The sequence below is a fragment of the Ammospiza nelsoni genome, chromosome 1 (genome assembly GCF_027579445.1).
Source record: "Ammospiza nelsoni isolate bAmmNel1 chromosome 1, bAmmNel1.pri, whole genome shotgun sequence".
NCBI lineage: Eukaryota > Metazoa > Chordata > Aves > Passeriformes > Passerellidae > Ammospiza > Ammospiza nelsoni.
Window position 1 is genome coordinate 69914983 of NC_080633.1, and position 21023 is coordinate 69936005.

Genomic DNA, 21023 nt, shown 5'->3' on the forward strand with positions numbered 1-21023 from the left:
TTTCAACAACCCTTTTTAAACTCAATTGTATCTTCTAACAGTTATTTATTGCAAAACCCACACTGACCACTTCTTATTTTTTTAATGTTCTTCTCAGAGGAACTGCAGCCTGCTGTACATTGGCTATGAAGCCTCAGCAGTCCCAACATCCCTTCCATGCAAAGGGATTCCAATACCTCCTGTTGCAGCACGATGCTCACTGACTTCCTTAATCCACAAAGTGGATTTATTCAAAAGCAGTGCTCTGACTTGACTGTGAACATTCAGTCATATCAGATGGGATTCAAGGAATGTTTTGATTGATTCCACATTATTCTTCTTGCCGTCAATGAGATGTTCCGAAGTGTAAGTTACTTCAGAGAAGCACCTACACAAATGTCTGACTTCAGGTTTTAAAGACAAGCAACAAGCTGCTGCAGTAAAAGATGAGTAAGAGAATGATCTTACAATAAAGAGATGTCTGAATATGTATTAAGACAGTACAGACAACAATAGGTTTTCAATACTTAGAACATGTCCGATATGAATACAGAAATTGTAGACTGGCAAAATTCAAAGTACTATTCAAAGAAATAATATTTCTTGGAAAGTGAGGAATTCAAGAAGAGCTTTTGACCATCTCTCTTAATATTTTATTATTCTGAAGTGAAATATTTTACAGAACTGGATGACTATTTCAGTTAACATCAGCAGTTGAGACTATGACCACCACAGAATGGACAACACTTAACAAAACAACATTACTCCAGGTTCTTAATGATAATAACATATTTGAAGCCTGACACTTCCATTTAACATGCTTCTACTACTTACACAGAACTTTTTAACAAGTAACTATGTGTGCATCAAATTTTATCCAAAATTACATTTTATAGGAATTGTACACTGCATTTTTAAAGTACATAATTGAACTGGCAGAATAAATGAGCTGACATTAAGAAATTGTTTGAAAAGCATGCAATATTCCTGAAATTATTTACCCAAAATGACTGTAATTACAGAAAGAATATATTATTACTGCATTATTTAATTCCAAGCCATAATATCAATTATAAAATTAAACCCATTTGTTACCCCCCAAAACAACGGCAGCAAAACTGTTCTTCTCTCCTGAATCCCTATTTCCCCTCATATAAATCCAATAACTAGTGGAGAAAAGAGGAAAAGAAGATTGACTAACAAGAGGAAGACAGTGGTAATAAGCCTGTAAGAGCAAGGAAAGACAAGAAGAGTAAGAAGGAAGAAGCAAAATGAATGATGTATTGTGCTCTTCCTTACTATGTGAGAAGCTATTAACTATTTTACTCCTTAACACCAAAGAGTATTTTACCTGGACATTTTTTCTACTGATCTTATAAACTCTGAGTGCTTTTCTGTTAATTGCCAGTGAAAGTAGATTTCAGATGTGAAGGTCACTATCAATACTCAAATAGAAGGGAGAAACCTGAAAGGTGGCAACATGTTTAATTAAAAATAGGTAAGAGAATAAAAGCCCCCAAGAAATCAGACTTACAAACACCAAAACTATAGATGAGAACAGAAAAAAAAAAAGTTACCATTTTCAAATGCAAAAGAAGCAGTGTACTTAATATGGTATCTGGACATTAATTAGTCAGCTCTACGGGGCAACGCTTATTACATACTTTTCAATAGTTTATAGAATTTGTGTCTTCCAGTCACTTCAGTATCACTCTACACCTAGAAATTAAGATTGATACACTGAACAATATGACTAATACTCAAATTTGACGTTTGCTAAAAATACATTTCAATGTATTTTTAACAAGTGAAACTGAGACTATAGAACAGTAATGAATATTTCTTCATGAACAAGTGTATGTAAACAAAATTGACTTAATTCCCTCCACAGAGTGAAATACAGTAGACAGAAAACCATTTTATCAAAGTATGCAGGAACACAAGTCTCACTCAGCAGGACACCCCATAACATTACTAAGAAAGTTGTATCTCAATTTATTTTCCAGTGGAATTCTTTTTAGCTTTTTTAGGATGTTCAAAGGAATTGAAGTAGTCCAGAAAAATGTACAATGTTTATGCATGTTTGTCTGCATTGTGTTGTTGTCTATGTTTTCATCATGGCTGATGAAGAAGCTTGGAAACAGGTCAGCTGCAAGTGCATGCTGCTTTTGAATTTGTTTAGCAGCTCTTCCAGTAACCTGTAAAGGGAAAACAGTTACAACTTTAGAAAATTCTGGAAAGGGAACAATTACTACAAGTTTTGATTATTCTGTCTGTGACTTCAGGTATGCTGTCTGCTTTTCTTGTGTAGCTGAATTGCAAATTTGGGTTGTTGGCCTTGTCTTTGGAAAGTATTTGTAGATTTCTCTTAAGTGTTATGATTGAAAGATCAGAGATATTATGACTGTTCCAGGAGAAACATTAATTCACCACAGTCACATTGTTTTGTCCCTAACAGATAAACTGTGTATGAGTTCATTTGGGGGCATAACAATAGTTAATTTACATCTACCAAGCTGTCAAGAAAGTACCTCGTGCAGGGGATAGTATTTAGTCCACAAACCACAGATGTGGGAGCAATGGTGCTGATGGGCCTGTTGTAGAAAATATTGATTGCAACACTGGAGATGCTTTAAGTTGTTTTACAGTCTTGGCTGGGTCTTTTATTTTCTCCTTAATCTGGGGAATAATGTGATCTCTGAATTTTCTGCCCTATTTCAAAAGCAAGCCATATAGTGCAGACATGTATCACCTGAACTTTTTGGCATGCTGCATTACTGAATGGCCCAGTAACAAAAAAAAAATAAAAAATTACACTGTGTGTTAAAAAAAACCAAACTAGTCCAAGAATAACAACTTAAACCAGAAAATCAGTATCTGCTTCTTCAGCAGGTCCTCTGGAAAAGGATCATGTCCATGTAATAATTTAGCATCATAGTAGTGATTGTGAATGAACACACACAAACAGCTCTCAGTCAGAGCACAAATGTGCTATTTTACACAAATACATGTAGATTACAATCAGCTGCCGGGAAAAATGGCAATTGCCATGTAGTGACCTGGGAAACAGAACAAGTTCTGCACTGTCTGGGGCTCAAAACACTGAGGCAGATGTAATAATGATGCAGTTCTTGATTCTCATTTGTCTCATGAAGCTCAGATGCTTGTGACTAAGTGAAAAAAGAATTTCTACAGGTGTTTTGGAAAATTTGAGTTAAAAGATCTCTCCTTACTCAAAACTGATTTTTAACTATAATAAAGCATAAGATCTAAGTAAGATGAGGAGGTATCTCGAGACTTGTTGTGACTAGAGAAGAGCAGGTTTGACTACATAGACAGAGGACATCTGGAAGAAGCCACAGACCACAGACCATGAGCTGCACAGTCTCTTTATGTGTCTACAAAATATTCTAAATTCTGACTGCTAAGTGCAAACTGATTTGACGCAGGAAAGTACAATGAAACCAATCTCTAGTTCAAGCCATCTGTACTTACACTACTCTACTCATTACAAATCTGTCCTAGTTGTACTCTTCATTATGCTGTGGCTGTCAAATAGACTATCAAGTATCTGGCTGTTTGTCAAAGGTCGTGGTGGTGGAAAAGCAAGAACCCAAAATTCCTCCTCCTGATGTTAAGAAAGAGCCACAGACCCTCCTTATTTGTTTTTTAAAAGAAACATGCCAGTTTTATGAGTTCCCCATCCATCAGCTTGACAAAGTCTGAACTTTGTTCTTGGCCATCTTTTTAATTGCTACTTAATTCAGTAAAACAATACAATGGAACTCACAGAAACCTTAAGGATTAACAAGGAAGGCTAAAGAAGACAGATACTACAAGACAAATACAAAGCGACACTGAACTGAGAAGATAGGATGGGCAAGCAGGATATGTCACAAAGCCATTAGCTCCTCTGGGTAATTTAATAGGCCATGAACAAGGCAAGGACTGAGCTTTTTCCTGACTCTGTCCAAAAAGGCTTCTGCTCTGTAATTCAGAAGGGCCAAATATGGTGAAAGTTAACCCTTTTATATCAGAGTTTTCTTACAAGAGTAAAAAGCAATGGCTCCAAAGACCATAAAGGAAACAAGAGGGTGCAATGTACTCACTTTCTGTCAGTTCCACTTGAGAGCTGAGGCAAGGCTTCCAAAGCTTGCTTAAAGCTTGATCTGCAAGGAAAACAAAAATACTCATATTCTGCTAGTACAATACTCAGCATTTACAGTTTCTCTCTATAAATCCTATAGAAGGATGCTATATTTTATTCATCCTTTATTTCAATAAATTGACAAAATATTTACCTGAGACCTGACATCCATATGCAAATTGAACATAAGTCATGGGGTCAAGCATATGTCTTGATATTCCTAATGTGATGTACATCATACATCAACAGGAAATGTTAAATCAGCAGCTCACTGAAGACTGTCACATCCTGGACTGTTCAAAAATTAACAGGTAGAGGCTAGCCTGCCTTCTGCCCAAAACTAAGTGACCATCAATCAGTGTATGAAGAACAGATAAAACATTGATTTTGTCTCTCTGTGCTTAGTAGACAGACCGCTGCAGTCTGCCTTACACAAGGGTGCCTACAGAGAGTGTTCCAGTGGGTTTGCACTGGTAACATAGTCATAGAATATTTTAGGTTGGAAGGGACTTTAGGTCCAACCCTGATCTCAAAGCAGGGCCGATTTCAAGGTTAGAGGAGGTTTCTTTGGGCCATTATTCAGTCAAGTGTTGAGTAACTCCAAAGATGGGGTTCCCACCCCGCTCTGGGCAACAGGAGTGGAACAGAAATGAGGGAACAATGCAGGACCTGTACAGATAAGTAGAATCTTGTCAGCAAAAGATTAATATGGTGACTTATGGCAACTAGTTACAAGTCCAGCAATAAAAAACACCTCCATGAAGCTCTGGCTTTCAGGGTTCACTGTACTTTGCCCTATTACAGACAATATAATTTCGATTTTATCCACTTTGAGCCAATGCCCAGTAGTTTTCTTTTAGTAGTTTTTCTTTTAGAGGCCTTTGTCACTATCAGAATAGGGAAGTGAGTACTCTGAACTGGAATGCAGTGACACCAGGGGACACTATGTGTGACTCTATGAAGACACATTAAGACTGAAATGTCTCCTACAAAACTGTTGATTTTTAAGATGATCAAATTACCATCTGCTGGGACATATAATGCCAATCTTAAAAGAAGTGAGGGTAATTAAAATAATGAATTAATCTGCCCATATCCAATCCCCACCATAATCACCTAGAAATTTCAGTCAATCAGCTTTACTCAAAACTGCTGAGAGCTATCATAGCCTGTTTTTACATGCCTTGGCTGATCAACCATTGATGGTGCTAATGCTTTTCCTTCTCCCTCTATATTAATGTGTGTGTGTCCCCCACACTACTTATCTTTGGTCTTGCCTCAGTGAGAAATGATAAATTGCTGAAAGCCTTTTGAAGGCATTGACTCCAGGAGACAGTGTCAAGCTGAATTCCCTTTCCCCAATTAGTGTGTGGAGAAGGAGCAGGGTATTGTATAAGCCTATGGAGAGCCCTAATTCTCCATATCCCTATAAGGGGATCCTGCCAGTAGCTGGACCCTCTGACCAATCTGGCAGGTTATTTATGTTTTATGAGATTGCTGTGAAAAAATGGATATAACTCATCAAGATCTGCTTGTGTCTGGCTTTAGCATAATTATCCTCACCAGCTGTACTGCTGTTAAGAAGTTTTACAATTTGTTTTTGATGTCAAATATTGGTTTGTGTCTAAAAGTCCAAGTAAAAAAACAACAAAAAAAAAAACCAACAAAAAAACCCCCCTATTTTCTTTCAACTGATAAAATCTTGCTAGGTTTCTGGTTTTTGTATATTTATATAGTAGATCACATATTCTATTTGAAGCAAAATTCCCTCATTCTAAATTTACAGTATGTGTTTTTGCATGTGTACCAAGGATTCCATTACACTGCAAAAAGTGACATTACAGCACATCTTACTTGCTTTCAGGTGTTAGGTATATGGCCACGGTATCCCTCAATGCACAGATTTCAAGTTTTGCCTAAAGACAGAAATACAAATATTGAAAATATTGAAACAATGACACAATGCCCTTTCACCAAGTGGATACAAGTATCCCAAAGCTTCACCTTCTTGAGAGGCAAATACTATTGCACGCTGCCCTTGTAAGCAGCCTTGGCTTTTAACAGTTTATTTCCTGTATTCTTTGTTGCCATGCTACTCTGTCAGGAGACTGCTCAAAGGAACAATTTCATACTTTTGATTCAAGTCAAACTGTTTACATGGTCACTGTGTAGTAGTCAAAAAACACTGGTTTGTCTCTCAGTAACCGTAACAAATCTTCAGTTCTGTTTCACCTTTTCTGTACTGTGATAGAAAGACAGATGCAACTTTTTTATTCTTTTTAAAAAAATTCAATACAGTGAGCTTAACTTCTCACAGCACTGCTTAGCCAGGGAGAAAGGAAACACAAAAATACAAAAATCTGCCAATATACATTTTGTGCTTGGTTCTTCCAGTGAATTAATTTTTTTCCATCATATGAGGAAGCAGAATGATTGTACTTTGTTTCTTTTGTGTCACCTGGCGGGCACAAGAGCTTGGGGATTTTATTCCTGCACTGTACTGTGTGCCCAGGTATTAATTTTCACTTAGGCAAACTGTGGAGGAGACTGAACTCACAGATTAAACAAACTTCACAGATCATCCATTGGTCTTTGAAAAGCCGCACGATCATCACAACTTTTATATGAAATAGAAACATTCTGGTAGATCATTAAATAATTTCATTTAAAAATACAAAGCGAACTTCATAAAAAATAACATTTTGTTCTTTTAGGCATAAATATGAAATTTAATCCAGTTAGACATTACAGTACCCTATCTACATGTACACACAACATTAATCTTCCAAAACAGAACATTTAACAATGCAACACATACAACTAATTCCACATCTAATGAAAGCCTTTGGCTTTTAGGTATCTCCCTCATCCCTCCTCCAGGTAGGAAGACCAGTAAAATGCATGCTTTTTTAGAGCTAGAACTTTCTGGCACAAAATATAACATAGCCACCTCAAATTTTATACTCATCAGAAATGCTTTTCTCAACACACAGTATTTTACCTCTTTTTATATAGTGCTCCAAGCTCAGGAGTTGTGGACTTTTTGAAGTCCTACACCTAAGATTCTGGAGTCTTTTCTACATTTTAGGAGGTACCAGTACCCCCTTCTCAAGTACCACAGCCTGAGTGAACCTGGTGGAAGGGCAAGCCCTGCAAAACTGTGGGTCATGGGATGTAGGAATACAGAGTGAGGCTCGAATGAGAATTTTTTGTTCAGTCTAGCAAGGCTTGGATGACTCTCACACTGCTGCTGTCTGTTAGACAGGATTTTCCATGTTAAGAGGAACAGAAAATGACCATGAGTGACAAACTTACAGTAAGGAGAAAAAAGCCTTTCAATTACAGGCTTAGGCAGCAAGTCCCTACAGTTGTTTAATCAGACAAAAAGGATATAGGCACAGCTTTGTTGTTATTCATGGATTTGGTTTAAATACTGAGTCAATCACTTGGCTGTGATCTTCCTATACTAATTCTCTGTCCAATGCCATTACTAGCAGCAATTGGAAAACAAAGCTTACCACTGGATATTATTTTCCCATCATAATGCAAGAATGCTGTCATGTACAATGAAAATAGGGAGTTTGCTCTTTTTCTGTTACAGCCATAGCAATCTGACTCAGAGGGATTTTTTATAAAAAGGTGTTTTTCTTAGAGTCCTTTAAAGCTTACCCAATAGCAACACCAATCCAGATGTAAGTAAAGACAGCAAAGCTATTCTGCCCATGTTACAAAAACATGGTATTTCAGAGAGAGTAAAGCAAACAAGTGACTAGTCCTGCAAAGTCTTACAAGATCCTACTGCATTCTGTTTTTAAATCTCAAAATATCTTTACATTGTTTTTTGCTTTTAAAGTGATTTTTTATGTCAGGCCAAAAAGAATATTTGACAACACTTCAAAGAGATACCACTATGATGCTTTTTATTTCATAGAATATAGGTAGTCTTTTAATGCTGTCTAACACAAAGATAACCCTAAAATATAATAAACCCAAGAACCAGTATCCCAAAGGGTATTCATTCATAAATCTGAAATAGGTTGTAAACGAATCCTTTTTATCTCCTTGCTTTCACTGCTACAATAAATCGAACGCCCAGATTATACCTCTGTCTGTTATTCTCAGTTTTCTACATTCAGATGTTTGACAGTACAAAGTATTCAGGTACCTGTAAAGCTCCATTTCTGCTGAAGGATGAAACACACTGCATCAGTCGACTCAGTTCTTCAGAGACTGCTTCTACAACCCTTGACATTACCCGAGGAACTAAGTCTTTAGAAATGGTAAACACCTAAGTTTAATGAAAGAAGAACCATGAGCACAACACCTGCATTAACAGAAGTATTTTCAAAACTAACATTTCAATAAAAACATAAACATCTTTGACTGAAAGGTCTCATTCATTTTTATCAACATACCAAAATTCAAAAGAGACTTGAATATGAAGGATGTGTTTTGATGCTTGCCCTGCACTTTGACCAGTCCCCTCTGTTAGCAGCAAATTTGGCTATGTGATTTGTGATAACCTTCTTGCTATACAAAAAAGCAGCTAAACTTCAAAATATGCACCTTTGGCTGATGGATGCAGGTAGTCAGGTGTCTGTAACAGGTAGCCATCTTGTAGATAGCACCTTTAAGTCAGAGTTGTGTGTCTGACTTACACATTCAGCCACTGTTTACCCATATACTCTGCTATTTCTTCTAGACTCCTTTATATTTGACCACTGTCCAATGGCTAGTATTGTTATACTCTGTAGCAGAGATAAACATTTGACAGACTGTGTGAGTACGAGGGTGTCAACGGATTTTCATTTAGATTCTGCCACTCCTGCCATTTATTAGTTAACTGGCAAAAAATTTTAAGCCTTACTGGTTTTCCCATGCATCAAAACAATCTTTATAATCACATATTTGTATAACTTGTAAAAGTTGCATATTCAGAATAGTAACTGCAACACAAAGTTATTAAATCTATGCTTGAAGCAAAGTATGAAGAGACCAATTTTCCTTAAAGGGAGTTTTACAGAAGTGAGAAATTGTTGTGGATTTAAAAAACAAGAAAGTATGATTTTTCTATAATAAATTCGGGAAAATGCAGGCCAAGAGGTTGGAATATAGGAGGAAGTGAGATTATAGGTTAGACACACCAAACTTGTGTCAAAGCTTAAAGGTGATGATAAAACTGCATTAAACTGCACAGGGCTGGGAAAGAAGATGACACATGAAGCTGGAGTGGTTTATGTAACCTTAAGTATGTGACTGGAGTGGGATAAGAAGGAAAATGAGATGTATAAAGTTTTGAAACATTTCCACACTTTCTGCTTTGAAAGATTCTAAAGAATTAAGTAGTGGATTGTTTTCTGGAATACTTTTGCTTTTACACAAAGTTTAGCTTCCATGTCTGACAAAGAAAATTAGCAACTGACAGAAGATATTAATATATATGTGTAAAAATCAACAAGAAAAAAACCAACCAAACAAAGATTCCTACAGAGTTTTCAGTGATTTAAATAAAGAATTGTGTAGCAGGCATTCCATAAGGCTGATCATTCCAAAAGGCAGGTCTGCACCACAGGCCAAGCACAGTGACTCCATAAATGTCAGCTACCAGCTGTTACCAGTGCTGGAAAGAGGTCATCTTATTCAGCACCAAACACTGCTGATCAATTCAACACAAATATACCAGGAACACGCCCAAAGATCTTCTACTGAGAAGATAATATTTCTGCCTGCAATGAGCACTCCTGAAGTTACTTTACAGAATCCAGGAAAAATAATTGTCAGCAAGGGTGAATCACCACAAATTTGCAGTAAGAAGCCCTTATTTTGATTTCAGCTAAATTTGAATTCAAAGGTAGAGAAACAATTTTCTTTCCATTTCAGTCAATCCTTGCTGTTCATCTGATAGTTAATTTTTGCTGTTTCAAAATACAGAAACATGCTGCCTAGCTAACTAAACTTAAACCTGACCCAGCTTAACAGAATTTCACCAGTGGAAATGGGAGTTTCGTCTTGACACACATTCTCATGTTTCTGTATATTTCACATCTAGAAATTTAAGAGGCAATGCTATTTAGGCCAGACTCAGTATCGGTCTCAATGAAGAGAGCACAGCAATGCACCCTTTGCTGCAGCATTTTAACAAGTATGCATGTTTACAAGCCTAGCTCAATAAGTCACAAATTACTTTGAATTTTTTAAAGCAAAACCTCTAATTTCCATTTTAATTAATTTTCACTACACTGAAAAACATTATTAAAATTGTTATCATGTTGGTATATGTTTTTAGTGTTTCTTATTTCCTCATTTGGAAGCATTTGATAAAATCACAATGCTTCTGTGTAAATGCTTCTGCTATAATTTAACACTGAAATAGTATAAAAAATACTGCAAGTCAAATTTGAAGTTCCTGAAAATATTTTAATTTATACGAATCCTTGTAATTTAAGAAGGAATAAGATAAGTAAAAGCCTCAAGTGAATCTCATTATATTTTAATTACAGGGAAAAGGTCGAGCAGCCATACTTGTGGTATTTTGGAGGTAAGAGAAATATTACTACCAATGCTTCTACCAGGAGCAACTGTAATGTGTTAACACTCTTGATGATTAGAAGAGTGATTATGTAAAACACAGGTTCTAACTTAAAGAACCACAGAAAATTCCTCCATACAATCCCAAAAGGCTAAATAATTGCAGCCCCTCTGAGTTTATTATGTTATAAGCAATGCTTTAACATGCACTTCCTAGCCTAGGTAGCCATTACCTACTTAGGTATTTCAAACAGTATTTGTGCTTACAAAGACTAGAAAACTTTTTGTGTTTAGCTTTCCTATTTCCTATTGTATGTAGAAGACTGACATATCTTGGCTTTTCACTCTGAGTGGCATGTGTTGAACATTTCCTTCAAGGTGAAACAAAGGTAATTTACAGATGTTTTGGAAGAAAAAAAAAGGTAATCAGAGAAAGAAAGCATCATAACTAGCTATATATCTATATATTATCTGCATGGAAAGGGAGAATTTAACTTTAGCATTTGGCTTTCCTCTTTATCAGATAATAGAGACAAAAAGGTGTAATGGAGTGTTAGAGAGGATAAACAGGAACCACTCATCTCCTTCTGCCCATAAAAAAAAGTTATCAGTTGCATAACAGGTTGGCTAAAGCTAATCTAAACCACATCTATAACGAAGGCACTTCAATAAAAAAAAATCTGGGATTTACGAGCAAAAGTACACTGAAATCATATGAATTTAAGCATGAAATGATCTGAAGTTTCTCCTCACCTCTGCATGCACAGCAATGATATTCACTAATGCTTCTTTCAAGTAATTTCTGACACCTGAAACAAGAGAAACAAAATAATTACTGTCATTCTGTTGTCTCAACACCACCATAATATTCTGCTGTTCAATACTGTACTTTTTATTTTCATTGTTTACTACTACTTTTGCAATCAGAGGCAGAAAGAGAAAGTTCCATAGCCACACCACCAGACTATTTCCTTTTTCAAATCAAATGGAGAAAGGCACATTTCCTTACAGCAGAAGGTTAAAAAAAGCCAGTAGGTTCCTGTTTTAGTATTGTTCTCTAGCAAGACAATTTCACCAACTTTGCAATTTAATACAAAAATAGCATTATTAAAAAATAGATTCTGGATGCTTTGCTAGAATACACACTCCATGGCACAGAACATGCACCACAGTTCGATAAGTTCTAAAGAACAAAGTCAAGAGATTTTGTTTGTATAACAGTCTTCAAGCTCTTACTACTTTATCAGCTTCTCTATCTGTGAATTATTACAGATAGGAATAGCAAGGTCTCTTGTTTATCTGAAAGCGGTTCAGAATATATTACTCATGGCAGTTTATAGGAGATGTCATGCCTTAGTAGAAATTTCCTTTTGGGGAAGGTGGAGAAGTTAAATAAGCATTTTCTTGCCAAGCTTATGAAACACTTGTCAATTTACACTAAGAAGTGAATTCTAAACAGAACATCCAGCAGCATGTGCTTTAGTTGGGACAGGCTCTTAGTACTCTCTGCTGCTGTAATTCTGTAACTTTCCCAGCCTGTACTCCAGTCATCTAAGATTTAAAACAGGCAAAAATCTAAAATTGCCTCACTTGTTTTTATGGCCTATTCACTCTAGGCAAAGGAAAATTAGAAAGCATTCAGCTCATTAAAGTATGTACAAATGCTGTAAGTACAAACAAAGTAACGAGAGAGGGTTAGTGATCCACATGACCTCAGCTTCTGATTTTGATTAGTCTACCACGAGTCAGAGAAAGTGCAATGACCCCATCCCTCCCTTCAATATAGTCAATTGACAGTAAAATACAAGAATCATGGACAAAGACTAGTGAGACCACACAGCTCAGAGATCACAGTGTGATTAAGGCTAATGCTATAAAAATTACAAGATGAACCTTTAATCAGTTCATCTTACTTGCTCCACCTTTCCTCAGATAACACTGATGCAGAAACTTAGTCTTGCTAGAAAATGCAGCTTTAGAAGGGGTTACCAGAGCTCATCAAAAGGAGCTATTCTGTGAGAAGAGTAGTATCTCACTATTGCCACCTCGGTCATGCTCATGTCTTTAACCATTGATCCCAGAACTTGCCTCAAGATCTAAGAAGGTGACACTTTTTCTGTCTTCCCTAATTAGACAGTTAGGGATAAAAATTTTATAAAAGCAGGACACAAGGATGACCTGTCCTTGGCAGCACAGGACTGTCCTGCATGAGGAACAAGCATCTAGGATGTGCAATGGGATGCAGCCTGGATGTCAGAAAAATACAAGCCTTTCTCCACACATTCCAAAACATCTCTAGTGCCTTTTCTCGTTACCTTTATTCTTCCCCTTGAAAATCTCAGCAGTTTTTTTTTTTCCGTTTAAATTAACCCAAAGACAAGTCAAACAGTATTGTATACCAGCTTGCAAACCTAAAATTTCTTTCATCTTAGTGAGGAAGTGAGGGAGGAATAAAGCAATTTATATATACCAGAAATTTTATGAAACTGACTTTTTTCTCCTGCCCTGTAACCTTGCAAAACAAAGCAAGAATGTTACACACCAATACTCAAACCACACCAAAAGATCACAGGTATATGTGGAAGTGCAACACCCCCTTCCTTTCTCCTCTTGTACTGTTTTCCTTCTTTTACTTCACTTCACTTTACTGCCCTTGTTTAAATCCTCTGCATACTTCATATCACAGAGGTCAAAATTTCTATCACACCCCAGAAACACATAGAACTTGACCAGACAGTGAACAGTGGTGTGCATATCACATTAGGGTGAATTTGGGAGCTGGTTTGCAGTTAACCTCTGGGTGCAAAGTGTTGCTTTTGGTCTGCAAACCTATGCAGCATTCAGCTTTTGGCTGCTTCCCAGTCTCATCTTGTGACAGTAGGATCTTTCATGTGGAAACTTTGATTTTACTTTTGCACAAATGCTGCACAAGATTAAGACTTTGACAGTCTCCCTTCTCTAGGGATACCTGAGCACTGCCACGGCACGTTCCTTAGTCAATCAAAATTTCAGTTGTTACCTAAGCAGCATTTTTTTGGCCCAACAGGTGTTTCCTAATGAAGTATCTCACTCAAACCCTGCTACTGCTGGGGAGTAGTAAGGAAAGTACAGAGAGGGGGCTGCCATATCAAACAGAGAGGGCACGTGTGTCTCCTGCAGAGGTGGCCAGCACGCTGAGCTGGGAAGAAGTGTTATCAAGGAGGTGAGTGAGAAACTGGAGTGGATAGAGACTGAAATGGGTTGTGTAAGAGGGTGATGTGGTTCCAAGGAAGAATCCTCATTTCCCACCTATCTCACCTAAACCCCCGAGGTAGTGAACCTCTTCTCACACATTTGTGCAACTTGGCTCAGGGTAGGAGCTGCTAATTCTGTCTGCTGCTGCAAGCACTCAAATTAAACAGCTTTTGACTGTGCTAGTAAAAGTTGCCTATCACTATATCTGCAGAAACTTTACATAACATATTTCATGAAGAGTGAGCTACCAAGTTGCCATCACTGCTATAACTACCTATGTACTGTTAATTTCTAAAAGCATGAAATACCAATATCAGCAACATTAGCACCAGGTGTTGAACACCATTGCCTGATGGTTCTCAGCTAAGGTAAAATGGTCATTTATGTCAGAGCTCAGAATCAATTCAGTAAATGGAATGGAGATGGAAGCTATGGTAAAAATGAAGTGAGACTAGTTTAGTATAGCATATTGTTAGCCTATCCCAGCTGCATGACAAAATTGTTAACTTAAACCTCAGTGAAAGAACATAAGCAGACATATTTTATCTTCCATCCTTGTACCATGCACAAGGACGAATGGCTGAGCTAAGTACTTAAAGGAGATAAGTGCTACTGGGATTGCAAGAAATAATTAGGTGTTCCTGATCTTTCATAGCAGGCTCGGTCCTGCAATGACTGCAAGATCAGGGAACTCAATACCAGCACAAATATTTCCTCTATTTCTTCAACAGGTTTTACAATTTAAGAGCAAATAATTCAGCACAAACTGTGTAAAGCTATGCAGTTTAGAGACAGTCTATGTATATCAAACTGCAGTTGCCTTAACTGCAGCATTTAATAACCTGGAAGACCTTGTCTTGGTAAGCTAAACAAGCCAAAAGCAGAAAGAACATGCAATTGCACTCTAAAAATTCCAGTTAGTGGAACCAGACAGGGAAAGAAGGGAGAACTGTGTAAGGTGAAGAATAACATAGGCACAAGAAAGAAAGAAGGAAGGCATAAATGAACTGGTCATCAGTGAACTTAGACTGGAAATTACAGGTCACTGTGTAAAGGTTTGCTCTAACTGAGCTATGAAAGATGTGGTTTTATGACAATCATTGATGTTGGTGGGGGTCATTTTCCTACCACAAATAGAACATAAGTAAAAAGAGCATTTCCCCCCAGCCCTCCTTTTTGTCTTTTTTTGTGAAGGATTTAATTTTTGGATGTGGGGACAAAGCCAAACATATTGGAATGTCAAGACCTGCAGGCATAGTTAATAACTGTACTATATTTTGAAAAGTTAAAATTAAAAAATATCCCATTTCTGATTTATATCACTGTACTGTTTGTGGCAGGCTTTGCTGAAGCAAAGTATTACTTTTCTGGAATATGATTCACTGGAAACACAAGCAGTGGCATCCAACTGTGAATTTGTTGTGAAATTCATTTCAAAATGAAAAAATTCTGTCTAGAATAGAATTTTTGTACAGCTTTCTCTACAACTGTTCAGCAGCCCACGCAATTACAGTTTTTGGGACACCATGCTGCCAGTCCTATTATACAGCACTGAAAGCTAATGCACCATGTAACTGTAGATTGCAACTATTAGGCTAATCAAGTGAAACATAACATTCTTAAGTCTAAAATACCTCTTATTTAGCATATTGAAGGACAAATACAATGCCTTTCCACTGCTTCTGACAGAAATGTGTTACAGAAAGTCTCAACAAGCTCTTGCAATTTCTCTGAGGAAAATGTTATTATTCTGTTATAACATAAATGCATTCCACTCCCACTCTATTCTTAATACCAAAGACTGACTTGCTGGAATTCTAGCTGCCACTAACAAAGCCTCAGCATTGCTTTAAAGAAAAATGAATGGGAAGACTTAAGAAATAAAAATGAAGGACAATTTCAGCCATCAACTATCACAATGGCTGACAGAAACTTTAAAATAGCATCTTCCAATTTTGGACTCGTCACTGTACTTTTTACCAGAGAAACATATAACAAAATTATCCATTAATCTTCAGTTTACACCACCTATTAATTTTATTCTCTTTTTTTTTGTTTTGTTTACAACTTAAATGTGTCAGTCTACATTTCAAAGCAATTTTAGCAACACTGTAAAGCTGTAGCATGGATGACTGTGTGAATGATGGGAAAAGCAGAAGGGAAAAAGGTTTGTGGTTCTGAGGAGTAACAGAAACCAAACTTTTAGCTTGCCAATACAGGAGTCATTCAGGAGATCTTCAGATGGTGTAGTGCTACCAGTTGTCCCACTTGTAGTTAGTTCTCAGAGATATGTTTCCCCCAAGTACTTATATGACATCGTTATACTACGAAACCCCCAAAGTGACTGAATAAGCATGAAAGAGCTGGGACTCCAATACCACATGTGTAATTCTAAAACACAGAGAGGCTACAAAATGCTTTCTGCATGCAAGAAAAGAGCAAAGGTTGCACACACAGTAAAACAGAACTCATCCAGCTGCTCCTTTTGTGACAGAAGCCAACTTGGGTCTTCAAATGTTCCCAGTCCTTCTACAGTAAATTGATAGTGTCAAGGATGATATGAGCTTCAAACATTTTTTAAGCCTTCGGCAGACTCAAGTTCAAAGAATGAGCTCAAGTTCAGTGAGGACAATTGAAACACACAGGAAATATTAACCCAGGCAGATGGGGTTTGACACACTTTTAACTTTTGTGAGATTGGAATCTCATTTGAGATGGACAGCTGGGAATCCAGCCTTGCTGCTGCCTCTCACCAAACCAGCCTTTTAGCTTGCCTCTTGTGCAAAAAGGAAGAGGAAAGAATAAATGCACATAACTGTTTAGAAAAAGCAGGTGATGTCAGCAGGTACCTCTGCTTATTAGCAGTAAACCAGACATGAGGATGAGAGACTATGAAGGATCAAAAGAAAAGAAAAAGCAAATTTAGTTAAAGAGAAATCATGCAGGAATACTGAAAGCTACTGTTCCTTTCTGGAGGAGCTAGAAAAGCCATCCACAGGCAATTGTACAGTTTGACAGCTGCCACTTTTTTTTTTTTTAATTTTAAATAAAGCAGAGAAGACTGAACAGCTCTTAATATGTTGACTAAGCTACTAGTACTGTTTCTCGACTGCGTTGACTGACTTATTAGAAACCTAAGCTCAGAAATGAGTGTTGGGTAGGCACAGAGCCACCAATTTAGGAACAACAGAGAGCATTCTGAGACCATTCTGTAGGAGGTCAGTACTTAACTGGGCAAGCAACCACTGCTGGTGGTAGCAATGTTTCTTAGTGCTTCTGAAAAGAGAGCTCTAAATTTGTTGGCCTTGAGGCTTGAGCATGACTTGGTAGAGATAGGAAAACTGATGCCTGGGAGTCTGAAATTTTGCATTTTAAGACACATCCAATTGTATGCAGTAGTTTTTACAATTTATTGTTCTATTTGGTGGGTTACGCCAATAACAGTCAATCAGTCTGAAACCTTTTTCTTGACTAGTTTTGAATGAAAACTTTCCGAAAAAATAACAATGTACAGAATTTGGTGATCCAAAGAGGTTAATATTTTTCATGCCTAGCTGCAGAACAACAATAATTGCCTGTTCCTGGACATTCCATTTGCTAGAGGAGGGCGAATGCAAAAAATTATTTAATCCGCTCCGTTCTAAGAAGGAACTGGCTTTTAAATTTTTTTGATATATATTCTTTTTAGTTACATTACATCCTACTGCCAAATTTAAGCAAAATGGTATGGGAAATGTTAATTTCTAAGTTTCAGATATATCATGCCAAACTTTACAGCAAGTCACACTCAAAGTGTTCTGAACTGTATGTCAGTTAAGCTCCTGCAGCTCTTCTGTAAGTTTTTAATCTGCTACATGAAACTGTTGGGAAAAAAAAAAACTGCACACATCTCCTGCAAGTTGTTAATCAGTGCTGCGTAGTGCACATTAAAAAAGAAACTAATGAATGGTATCCAAAGCCATGTGGATGTAACTTCTTTAAACAGTCTGATTTTAACTGTTAAGTTTCCTCTAGGTTCTGGCTGCATTGCAGCTGCAACAGCAGTATTTGATACCTGCTTTAACTAAAATTATCCTGGCACAATTTCTAGTGTGGTCACATTCTTCCCCAATGCAGCTTCTGTTGCAGAAGCAGTGCTAGGGGCTAGCAGGATTCCTTTTGGGATGGCAGAGACACTAATTTGTATTTCTGCAGCTCTTGAAAAGGCAGTCTGTGCTCTGCAACACACCAAGTGAGCTCCATCCTGCCCGTGCAGTCCATGTGGGAATTTCAAGCTTAGATGGATGCCTCCTGATAAACCAAGCTGCCGCACACGTACTCCACAGAATTTCACTTTTCAATCTAACCTAAACAATAACTTCCATCTAAAATCAAGTAATCTCTTTCCAATCCCCAAACATTTACACGGGTAAGGCAGAATGGGTGGGAGGGGGAAGAGGCTCTACAGAGTAAAACACTGTCTGAGGTTACAGCAGGTCAGCAGGGCAGTCAGCACTGCCTCCATGCAAAAGCTGCTGGAACAATTTTAAAAAAAGGTTAACTGTGTAGAGGTGTCTTGGTAGAAAAATTTTAATTTACAAGATCTACAGATAACTCCAGCTTCCCATACTTACAGATCACGGCCTGACACCTCCAGGGCGTGCAAAGATCTATCAACAACCTTATCCCAAGAAATGAACAGGAAGCAGCACAGACTAAAAGTGAAAATTCAAATGAACACCAAAATATTTTTATTTTTAGGCTGCAGAATTCCAAATAAACATGACTTATAATGCACCTTACACATAAAGCATTTCAGAGACTCAGGGTACTGGACTGTGAAGCACATATAGCAAAAACCAATTTACATGATGTTGGTATTGGGAAGGTACTTATGAAGGAATATGCCTTATATGAAGGAATAAACTTATTACTTGAATTTTTAAGAGCATTTAACTTGGATTTGAAAAAAAACCAGACCAGTTTGGATTTAGAATGGAGTGCCCAGGATGACATGAAAAAGGCTGACATCTATCTATGAGAACCAACAGCACAGCATGCCTGAGGCTGCATTAAATGCATTTGAAGAAAGGTGTTGGCCCTCAAAACTATTCAGAAATCTAATATTTATAACCAGGGAAAGTTTAATGTGACTGATAGTCTGTTTAACCTTTTATGTTCCCAGAACAACAAACTGTATTTGCCTCATTAGAAAATGCCCTAAATTATTTAATGTTTCTGGAAAATTATTTTGAAAGCTAGCAACTATTTGCAATTTCTATAGTAAATGTGATACCCCATTTAGAAAAATAGTCTTTTAATTTCCAAGGAGCCTGCACCTTGCAAGACAGTTCCCTAACCTATAGGAATAGACAGAAACCTAACTTGTTTGCATGCATAAACCTTCCATGAACTACAGCACTGGTATATGAGTATTTAAAGGTTTTTTACTGAAGTGCCCCCACCCACGCAGTGATATCATCTAACCTGACACCCCACAGATGCTAAAAAAATATATATACTAAAAAAGTAGAGGCGTGACTTGGAATTTCCCCATGGACATAACAAAGCAGCTCACCTTTATGCTTTACAGCAGCACCAAGGTTTGCCCCTAAAAGGACAGTTGATAGGAAATGAGCTTCAGCTAACGGTACTATCAGTGGCCTGTTTGCTAAATTAAAGCAGCTAGACAAGCCTGCTTGTTTCTTCCTAATTACTAAAAATACATTTGCTATCATGCTTTGTTGTTTGCCCTGGATAAAAACATTTCCAGAAAACTGCTTGCAAGATGCTAAGAGCAGAACACATGTCTGGCAGTAGCTCTCAAAATACCGGAGATCCACCAGGTCACAACCTTTACCACCTACTAAGTGGCCTTATTTGTTTATTATATTCCCTCCTTGTTTTGACTCACTAGTATTTTTCAGCTTGATTAAAAAAAAGTTAATAATTAGTAGCTGTCAAAAACCAAACAATAAGCAGCGCAAATAATGGCTTTCATTTACTTCTTGCTTCTGTTTGCCCAAATAAATACAGATACTACCTCTTAATTCTAGAGAATTAAATGGACATTATCATATTCAGTAAATTCCTTACTTAACAGTAAGGAATATTGATAAATAACACTATTTTTACAATCATTTTTCACAATTTTTATAATCAGGCTCGAAGGTATTTATAACCTTTGAACACGATTAAATATTTTTTTAAATGTGTGCATAGTATATTAACAAACAAATACAGATAATACCATAATACCATTAAAAATAAATACCATAAAAAAGAAAAAGGTAAGTTAGAGGGAAGTAATTATTTAATACCAGTCTAGAATGAAAGACATAATTACAGCATTCACAGAATTTTATGGATCCATATGACACACCTGAGCCAAGTTAAATGTCACACAACTGCTCCATTGTCATTAAAGAAGAAAAACCCACTTAAAAACAGGGACTCCAGAATCTCGTTTCAGTTTAAACAAGAATGTGAAATTTCTCACTAGGCCACTTCCTGCTATTGCTGGAAACATTCCCTCCTTTAAACGGAGATGGATTTCAAGGTACTGTACTGAATGTTGTTTTGAAAGTACATTAAGAAGAAAATGTGAACGTGTAGGCAAACTGGAAACTCTCTGGAGAGATTACCCACTTATTTAACCACATTTCCTGTTTTTTAACCCATTTGTCCTAAGTCACTCCTTAGACTACTGACAAAAATAGATACAAGTGAGCTATAAATAGTTCATTAGCAGGTTTTTCTCAGTAAAACTGAAAATGTTTTGATAAATCTATTGTTCTTACTAGCTCCATACTAATTAAACTGTGAATCAGATTAATATTTTCTTGAAATTCGAAAAAGTCCCGAGAACTAATAGTGACCCAAAAAATAGCTATCAATAATTGAAATTTAATGAAGAAATTACTGGTAACCTATGTGACAAAGTGCTTTTACAAACAACAGTTTTGAAGCAAGGCTGACCACACAAGTCACAACCTTTCTAAGTATTTTGAGATCTGAAGGCCCAAATGCTACATCATTGAATTAGTCACCTTGCACTTATTTTCAGCCATGGCAGTGTGTTCACCTGACACATTGAATGTTATTTGAAGGACCTGAAACAAGTAGCCACAAACCTAATTTCTAAAAATATTAAAAT

General features: G+C 37.0%; 1 protein-coding gene across 1 annotated transcript in view; it reads right to left on the reverse strand.

Moving 5' to 3' along the window:
• Nucleotides 1–609: 609 nt before the first annotated feature.
• EXOC2 (exocyst complex component 2) overlaps nucleotides 610–21023 on the reverse strand; it is a 125478-nt gene continuing 105064 nt past the window's right edge. The window contains exons 24-28 of the mRNA XM_059478863.1: nucleotides 11408–11463; nucleotides 8292–8414; nucleotides 5981–6042; nucleotides 4089–4148; nucleotides 610–2177 (exon numbers count right to left, since the gene is read on the reverse strand). Coding sequence (XP_059334846.1) covers nucleotides 2084–2177; nucleotides 4089–4148; nucleotides 5981–6042; nucleotides 8292–8414; nucleotides 11408–11463 — 395 coding nt within the window. The 3' untranslated portion in view covers nucleotides 610–2083. The remainder of the gene's footprint in view (nucleotides 2178–4088; nucleotides 4149–5980; nucleotides 6043–8291; nucleotides 8415–11407; nucleotides 11464–21023) is intronic.